Genomic DNA, 9277 nt, shown 5'->3' with positions numbered 1-9277 from the left:
GGTCACCCGCTCCCCCGCCAGCGCGGATCCCGGCCCCGGAGCGCCTCCGGGAGCCGCGAGGACCCGGCCCTTCCCGCCCGCCGGCCGGGGATTGGGTGAGGGCGGCCCCGCCCCCGCCCGCGGCTCTCGGGGAGGCGCAGCGCGCTGGAGAAGGCGCGAAGGCTGGCGGCGGGGCTGCGAGGTGCCCGCGCCTGGCGGGGTGAAGGTACGGGCCGTCTGGTTCCCACCCCCGGGCTGCGGGGCGAGGGATGGCGGGACAGGGGTGTTATGAGGCATTGGTGGAAGTTGTAGCCCCCATTTCTAATTCGGGCTGGCTGGGCGCGCTGTGAATCCCCTGGGCTCATGCTAGGTGTAGGTGTGTCTGCAGAAGTTTTTGATGGGGATGACCCGTGGGAGTGGGCTGCGGACGCTAAACCTGTGCAGATGGCTAAACCTGTGCAGCTAAACTTTGTGCAGAACTGTGGGCCCCTTTGCGTTATAAATGCCTTTGCCATCAGCCCCCACTCCCGAAGCAATTTAAAAGATTTTTAGGTTTTAAAAAGCCGTGCTGCAGGGGTGTGCGCTCTGCGTCCTAAGTCCTCATAAACCAGACTTGGGGCTGAGTGATCCTGCCACCCATTGTCTTCATGTGTATGGAATATGGTTTCTGAGATAGGATGGAAGAGAAATACTGGTTTACCACCAGCCGTCGTTAAAGGCGCCTCTTGACATTGAGATCATTTGCACACCATAAAGTTCACCTGTTTTTTAAGTGTGTAGTTCAGAGGTTTTTAGTATATTTCGTGCATTACGAAATAGTGTATTTAGTATATTCGTGCATTAGTGCCATCCCATTTTAAAGTATTTCTACTACCTCCAAAAGAAACGTGGTGCTCACTACCTCTTCCCTAGGCTGCCACTAATCTGTCTTCTACAAGAGGTTTGTTTGTCTGCTCTTGACTTTCTACACTATTTGGCGTTTTGTATCTGGCTTCTTTCCCTTTGTTAACGTCATGTTTTTGAGATTCATCCACGTGATAACATTTATCAATACTTTTAGTTCTTTTTTTTGTCCAGATATATTCCATGATATGGATAGATATCATTTTAGTTGTCATTCATCTATGGTCATTTGCACATTTGGATTGTTTCCACTTTTCGGTTACTATGAACAATGCTGCTGCGGGCCTTTGTCACATGTTTAATATCTCTTGGGTAGGAATGGAATAACCAGAATTCTCAGTTTAATTTTTTGAGAAATTATCAAACTCTTGTCCAAAGTGGTTGCACCATTTTACATCCCCACCAGTAATATGAGGGTTTCCATTTCCCTACATCTTCAACAATTATTATTGTCTTTTTATTAGAGCCATTCTAGTGGGTGTGAAGTGACATCTCTCAGGGTTTGATTTGCCTTTCCCTATTTGTTAAAGATAGTAAACATAATTGTTGGTCATTTGGACAAATGTATCAGACTGCTCGCTTTTTAATTGGTTTATTTGTCTTATTGAATTGGAAGACTTTATTTTTGTCTTTTTTTCTCCTTTTCATTTTTAAAAACAAATTAAGATGCTTCTCTAAACTAGCAGTGGAGTGGGAGCTTATAACTTTGGAAGCATAGAGTCTGGATTAAAAACAAAACAGACTTTTTCATTTATGAGCATAGTGTGATCTTGGACAAATGAACAGGTTACTGTCTGATCTCCCTGGACTTCATCAGTAAAATGGGGTGACGATACCTAACTCTTAGGGTTTCTATGAGGATTCAAGGACGCAGTTATAACCTGTTTAGTAGCTGCAGCTGGCAGGCCCTTAGAGCCTCTTCACCACATTTATGCTGGGCATTTGCTTGGGAGGTATTGGTGCCTGCCCTATTCCAGAAGCCTATAGTCTTTTCAGGGATTATCAGGAAAGTGGGACTAACACCCAGAGCCCTGGTTCTGCCCACAAACTTCCCCATTATCCATCCATATCTCAGCCTTAATTCTCTTAACCATTTTTAGTTCTGTTAAGATTTAGTTGCATCTAAAACTGTTGTTTTCACTCACAGCTGGGAGCAATTTAGAGGAGTTACCATTTTCCTTTATATTTTATTGTTTTAATTTGTTCTTCCTAAAGTAAAGTAAAAAAAATCCCTTCAAAATGACTTTGACAGCCTTCTTATCTGTAGGAAAAGAACCAAGGTTGTGGAGTCACAGACCTGAGCTATCTCAATAGCTTTTTATGATTTTAAGCAAATCATCTGATGTCCTTGAGTGTTAGCCATCCCAGCTGTAAAATGGGAAGATGATAATCCATAGGGTGGTAGGAAAGTGCCAGTAAGAAATCCATAAAAATGTGCAATGGTGAGTATTTAATCGCGCTCTTGTTCACTGCAGGTGAACAAGCACATTTCAGCACATTTTCTCACTGCATATTCTCTTCAGCACCTTCTCACAGCACATTCTCTTCAGCACATTCTCTCACATTAAGCACATTCTCTCACTGCACTCTGGTGGTTGACGGCAGAGGTCTTTGATTGCCATTTAATAAATAAAACGTGTGCCAAAGTCTCTGGGCTGGACTAACTCCAAAGAGTTGCTTCTAACTCCAAAAGTCTAGTTCTCTCCCCAGGCTGGCCGCTTTGCAGAGGTAGGTGTGAATTTAAAGTTGTTCTTGTACCTATATTCGTTTTCTATTTGGTCCCACTTTTGAGGACACCTGGGCCACCAGGATAATCTGTTTTCAGGTCAGCAGATTACCAACCTTAATTCCCCTTGCTGGGTAACCATACAAGTGTGACATTGTGATTTATAAAAAAGTAACATGTTGGTCTTCCTCCCTTTTGGGGGGGTGGGGGGGCAGATCTAAAACCCTGGGAATTTCCTAAGTGCTAACAGTGGTGGAGCTGGCTTTTGTTATGTTAATAAGGCTATTAGGCAAAAGCCCTAGGTAACCAAGGCTTGGAGGCTAGTTACCTGAGGACTCAAGCAAGTGATTCCAGGGTTGGGGCTTTCAACATCTGGGTAGGGGAAAGGGGCTAGAAGTTGACTTGCAGTTGACCTTTGAACAGGGCAGATATTAAGGGCATCCTCCTTCCCCACTCAGAAATGTAAGTATAACAGCCACCCATGCGCCCCAAATCCATGGATCCAATCAATTTACATCTGAGATTGGCTGAATCTGTGAATGCAGAACTGGAAGGTAGAAAAAAATTGTGTATACGTGGACACCAGCAGTTCAAACCCGAGTCGCCCAAGGGTCAGCTGTCATTGCCAATGACTAATGATTTAATTAGCAGTGACTCTGTAGTGAAGCTGCCATAAACCCCGAAAGGACAGGGTTAGAAGAACTTCTGGGATGGTTGGAGAGGACATGGAATCCTTTTCTTCATACCTTGCCTCATGGATCCCTTCCCTATGGCCATTCCTGAGTTATATCCTTTTATAATAAACCAGTGATCTAGTAAGTGAATGCTTGAGTTCTGTGGGCCACTGTAGCGAACTGATGGACACCAAGGAGGGGGTGGTTTGAATTTCCCATCTGTGGTCAGTCTATCAGAAGCACAGGTGATAACCTGGATTTGTGATTGGCATCTGAAGTAGGTAGAGCAATTCCTGTGGACTCTGGGTAGATAGTGTCAAAATTGAGTTGAATTGTAGGATACCCAGCTGGTATTGAGGAATTACTTGGTGTGGGGAAACACCATCCCCCACCAACATTTAGAAATGATGTCTAAAACCCTTAATACATTCTGGGGATTAGAAGAGACCACTCACTCTGGGAGTGCTGATTCTGCCTGTCACAGTACCTACTCAGTCTTTATGTGGTGGTGAATGTTCTGGTATTCTGCTAACTGATTGGTTGACCTTACAGGAGATCCTGTTGGACAGAAACAACAGCATGTAAGTTGCTTTCTTTTTCTGATAAACTCACCCTCTTCCACCCCAAAGCATTCTCTTTCTCCTGTTCCTGCCTCAACATGCCCAAAGCTTAGAAATCCTCCCGCCCAATTTCATGCCTGTCAATTCTAACCCTAAATGTGCTTTAACTCTTAGCGATTAAAAAGGTTCTGTAGTGGAGGGCTTCCTGGCTTGGAGCTTTGAATCTGGGAGGAGGCAGGGAACCCATCCATTGGGAAGTAGGCATGGAGGCTTGTGCAGGACCCAGTTGCTTATGCTCAAGCTCCTTTTGTGGAGATGGGGCTTGGGAGGTGCAACCTGAGATCTGTGTTTGATAGGTCCTGGAGCAGCGGTGACTTCCGAACCTCTACTAAACTATTTGAGAAGAATGGAGTGTTGGAGGAGCAGAAATCTCCACGTGAGTTAGCCTGGGGGTTGGTTGGTTGGTGCTGGGACCTCAGTCTAATCTGGATCCAAATTAGTCTTTAAATTTCCTCTGCTATGCTAAAGTTGAGCATTCCCATGAAATCAAAATGGCATAGGGCCTCCCCGGTGGCGCAGCGGTTGAGCGCTGGGATGCGAAGCTGCCCGCGACCTCTGTGGTGCCGGTTCGATCCCCGGCTGCTCCCGGCCACTGGAGGAGGGTCCCACATGGTGCGCAGACCTCTCCTGCCACCCGCTGCTCCCCTCAGCAGTGTACTTCGGTCCCTCTGCCTGCTCTGCTCCCTGCTCTGGCTCTGGTGAATTCTCTCACCCTCCCACGCTTCTGACTGTGCCCAGTGCATGTATAAACAAAAACAAACAAATAAATAAATAAATAAAACATGCCTCTATTAAAAAAAAAAAAGAAATCAAAATGGCATAAAAGCAAAGTAGCAATTGCCATAATGTATAGGCAAACATTTTTGAGTACTCCCAAGCCCAAAAAAGAGCCTGCCAAATTGTATCAAACAACATGTACAACCTAAAATAACACTAATGTAGTAAAAGCAGAATAAGATAAATATGTATACAGTCTATTTAAAGTAGTTCCTGGGGGAAGGACCATAGGGGCATCTCTTGCTGCTTGGGGTGCACACTGCCTCCAGAATGCTTCTGGAATCGACACTGAATGCTGTTTTTCCCTTTTCACCCTTTACTGTAAAATCAGGAATCTTCTTCAGATTTCTTTTGGTTAATGAGAACAGGTAGGTCTTTCATAAAAGGGAAGTGGTGTATAGTGAAAGTTTGAAAAATGGGGGAGACCTGTAGTCAGTTTCTGTTTAGGCATGAACCTTGGGGTCCACCTGGACTCCACTCTTGCTCCCATTAGCCACCATGTCCTGCCCCCTCGAAGATTCTCACACATCATTGCATTTGCTACAAGAGCTGGGGTACAGGCCAGAAGTGCAGGAAGGTGAGAGGATTCACCAGAGACAGAGCAGGGAGCAGAACAGGCAGACAGACCAAAAGCACTGCCGAGGGGAGCAGCGGGCGCAACAGGAGAGGTCTGCCACGCCATGTGGGAATCTCCCTGGCCGCTGGGAATCGAATCCGCATTGCAGAGGCTGCGGACAGCTTCACAGCATGGCGCTCAACTTGCTGTTTTTTCTCTTTAATACTTATCTTCTTCCATGTCACCCTCCTCCATGTCTGAAACAGTCTTTTAAACCCCAGCTGTGTTGCTGTCCCCTGTCTGAGTAAAACCCTTTACCTGCTTCTCACAGCCAGTGAGAGGCGTGTGAGCTGCGGGGCTGCTTCTGCGCTTCTAGCCTTTAACCTTGCCAGCCTTTCTTGCCTCCTCTCTCCACTCACCCACTTGCAGTGTGCCATCAACCCCACTGACTACGTGCAGTTTCCCCAGCGCAGCAAGTCTTTAATTTTTTTCCCCACTAAATACAAGTTTATTGCTTTGGTAGGACTAAAATTCAGCCTAGCTATTGAAAATGTATATCCAAACTGAGATGTGTAACGCACACCAGCTTTTTAAGACTTAGCACACAAGAAAGCAAAATATCTCATGAAAATTTTTATATTGATTGCCTGTGGAAATAATATTTTGGATATCTTGGTTTAAATGAAAAGTTATTATGCAAGGCTATCTTTTTATTTAATTTTCTTACATCAGTGGGCATCTTTGTATGGAATTGTTCCCTTAGGTGTGGCTCTCCCACCGATATTCCACTTGCAAACCACCACCCCAGTCTTCTGGGCTTCCCTGTCCTGCTCTCATCACTGCCACTGCTCCTTCTGCACACCCCAGGTCAATGGTTGGCCCACAAGCTTTGTCCTTTTCCTGGAAACTTGTCTTTTTCCTGGGAAGGGACCTGCGCTCCTGGACCACAGACCAGGCTGCTCTGATGCCCAGGAGCAGCTGGGATGCAGGTAACCAGGCAGAGCAGATCAGGAACCCCCAGAAGGGCAGGTGTGTGGAGTGGTTCTCTGGACTCCTTGATGTTGGAACTTCCTGTGGAATAAGGGACTGTCCCTTTTTTTTCCCATTGTGGGCTCTGGGTTGCCCAGCACACCAAGTCCTAAGTGTCCATGCCTCATGCATGTGCATGTGCTGGCCCCTTTGCCTGCACCCCCTTCCTGTCCACCTCCTCTTGTCCCTCCCTCAGCTTCATGTTAACCCCATCACACAGTGTGGACACTCTTCCTGATACTTCAAGGAAGGGCTGGTCTCCTGGTGTGCTGACAGCCTCTGCGCCCCTCCCCCCGCAGGCTGTGATGTCTAGGCCAGCACTCAACCCTGGCCTCTTCTCTAATCTTGATACCCACCGCTGAATGACCAGGCACAGCATAACAGGCCAGCGTTCCCGGAGGGACATGTGTAGGCGAATGTTTGACATTGAACGAATTGTGTCCCATCTCACCTGTTCTAACTCCTCTGAATCCATTTACCACACATCTGCCTTTTCAATGTGGTTTTTCTTCTTAGGAATCAAGAGAAGACAGACACAGGTATATGTTGGCAATCTTCCGCTGGACATCTCTGAGGTATTCTTCACTCTCTGTGAACACCTGCTTATCTTCTTGTTCTCCCCATGTGGCTAATTTACCTGCCAGTAACTTAATTTTGTCACTTATGAAGACATTTTAGGGCTGAGCATGTGTGAGCAGTCACTGGCGGGGCATGGGGAGACCAGCTGCTCACGTCAAGGGCTGTCGTGGACTCCCCCAGGCCTGGCCCAAGAGGCCTGCGGGTGCACTCCCCTGTCACATGGACGGCTGGTCGCCCTGCGTATCACCTTGGACGGAGGGGCCGCGGTGAGGCAGCATCTTTAGGAAGGGACCTCGTTAGCACTCAGCTGCAGGTCCTTCATCACCAGGAGCATCAGGCCTCAGCCACTGAGACGCCCATTCCATTTTGAATGGGTCGGGTCAGTCATTTAGCTGTGGACTCGCAGAGTAGAAAGTATTTTGATTCCAGGAATCTTACTGTTTAACTGGGGAGGTCAGACGAACAGACCTGAAATAATTAGAGGACGACACATACTTAAAATATGTAATAAGTCTATTTGAAGCATGGCTGAAAGGAAAATGGGAGTGCAGTTTATCAAATTGAAGCAGGGTGACTATTTATTTATTTACTTTTTTGAACCAAACAATGTGACTGAAGTTCTCCATGCTTTAAAGAAAATAACCTAATCCTAGCCCTCAAGGAGTTGTATCTTGGAAGGACAAGAGGAACCTGCTGCCTCCCAGACATTCCCGAAGATGTCCTGGGCTCTGTGCCCCCTTGCCAATCAATCAGCTAAACCAAATCTCTACCCAAGTTGTACCTACTCCTTATACACTATTTATTGTAGTATTATCCCAGGTATGCTTCAGGAAATAGGCTAAATGCTTCCTTAGTGTGGATTTATTTTTTTTTTAAGATTTATTTATTTATTTATACAAGCACTGGGTACAGTCACAAGCGTGGGAGGGTGAGAGAATTCACCAGGGCCAGAGTGGGGAGCAGAACAGGCAGATGGACGAAATACACTGCTGAGGGGAGCAGCAGGCGGCAGGAGAGGTCTGCGCGCCATGTGGGACCCTCGCCCGGTGGCCAGGGATCGAACTGGCGCTGCAGAGGCTGCGGGCAGCTTTGCAACCCAGCGCTCAACCACTGTGCCACCAGGGAGGCCCTAGTGTGGATTTATTAAATTCTTACATTAAGAATTTATGGGGGTGCTGGTAGTGTCTCCTCTTGGAGATGAGGCAGCCCAAGTTCCACATGGGCCAGTCCCTCAGCCAGTGCACAGACCTGGTCAGCGGGCAGCTGCGAGTTGATTCCATGTCCAGTTGCCCGCAAGTCCAAAGCCATGGAACCAGTAAGACATGTAAATAACTCACGATAATAAAAGCTCGACCTCTTATGTTTTTATTTGACAAAAAGAAAAGAAAAACTGTATTACAACACGGAGAATGAAGTAATTCGTCGTGACCCAATGAATGAAATTCATACTCAGTCAAAGGTGTGGGTTAGGAGATTCTTGCACCTGATAGAAGAGAGTATTGGGTAGATTCCTTCTCCCCTCCTGGCAGGCTGGTGCAGCCTGTTATTTGGCAGTGAAATGGGGACAGGAGTTCTCGGCACTATTCCCACAGTGGTCTAGGGGTGACACTAGGGGTATTGAGAAGCTCCACCTTCTCTCTCCCAGAGACCTTATTTCAAAGCCCAGCCTCTGGTGCTTCCTCAGCAGTGGTGTGGGTGACCTTTCGGCCTGTCCCCTCCACAGGAAAGCCTCCCGCCAGTGTTTACTTTCAACATCCAGGCTTAGACTAGCTTCATAGGAAAGACTTGAGCTAAAGAAGTAGGATTTGAAAAAAAAAAATCCGACAATAACAATGCCTTTTAGAGAACTGGGAAATAACTGAGACTTTACCCTACTTACAAACCAACTAATTAGCCTGCAGCAGTTTCATTGGTGTTGGTAGAAGATGAAAGTCTTGGATCAGAAATGATCCACAATAGCCAGCAATTTTTTTTTTTTTACTTTCCCTTGCATTGACATTTATATTGAAATTCTTCACATACCATGAAGTTCACTATTTTGTAAGAATACAATTGAGTGACTTTTAGTATATTCACAAGGTTGTGCAACCATCACCACTAATTTCAGAATACTTACATTACCCCCCCGCCCCAATTAAACTCTGTATCCATTAGCAGCCAGCTGCTCCTCCGTCCCCTTTTCTCCCAGCTCCTGACAACCGCCAAGTTTCTGTCTGTATTCTGGACTCATGGAAAGGGACTCATACAGCATGTGGCATTTTGGATTTTCTCTTTGCAGCATATTTTCAAGGTCTATCCATGTTGCAGCATGTCTCAGTACTTCATTGTCTTTAAAGGTAGAATAATATATGGATACCCCACAGTTTGCTTAGCCATTGTTTGATGGCTATTTGGGTTGCTTCCACTTTTTGCTATTCTGAATAGTGCTGCTCTG

General features: G+C 46.4%; 1 protein-coding gene across 3 annotated transcripts in view; it reads left to right on the top strand.

Moving 5' to 3' along the window:
- Positions 1 to 160: 160 nt before the first annotated feature.
- Positions 161 to 9277, top strand: part of TDRD10 (tudor domain containing 10) — a 40902-nt gene continuing 31785 nt past the window's right edge. Inside the window, exons 1-4 of one of the 3 annotated variants that reach the window (XM_037499119.1) lie at positions 161 to 205; positions 3835 to 3863; positions 4199 to 4278; positions 6781 to 6839. In XM_037499119.1, coding sequence (XP_037355016.1) covers positions 3862 to 3863; positions 4199 to 4278; positions 6781 to 6839 — 141 coding nt within the window. In that variant the 5' untranslated portion in view covers positions 161 to 205; positions 3835 to 3861. Of the gene's footprint in view, positions 206 to 2037; positions 2611 to 3274; positions 3424 to 3834; positions 3864 to 4198; positions 4279 to 6780; positions 6840 to 9277 lie in introns of those variants that run through there. The other 2 variants (XM_037499120.2, XM_054691709.1) reach the window with 2 other exon arrangements.

The sequence above is a fragment of the Talpa occidentalis genome, unplaced genomic scaffold (genome assembly GCF_014898055.3).
Source record: "Talpa occidentalis isolate TD23 unplaced genomic scaffold, MPIMG_talOcc4v2.1 talOcc4.9, whole genome shotgun sequence".
NCBI lineage: Eukaryota > Metazoa > Chordata > Mammalia > Eulipotyphla > Talpidae > Talpa > Talpa occidentalis.
This window is presented reverse-complemented; position numbering and strand designations above follow the sequence as displayed.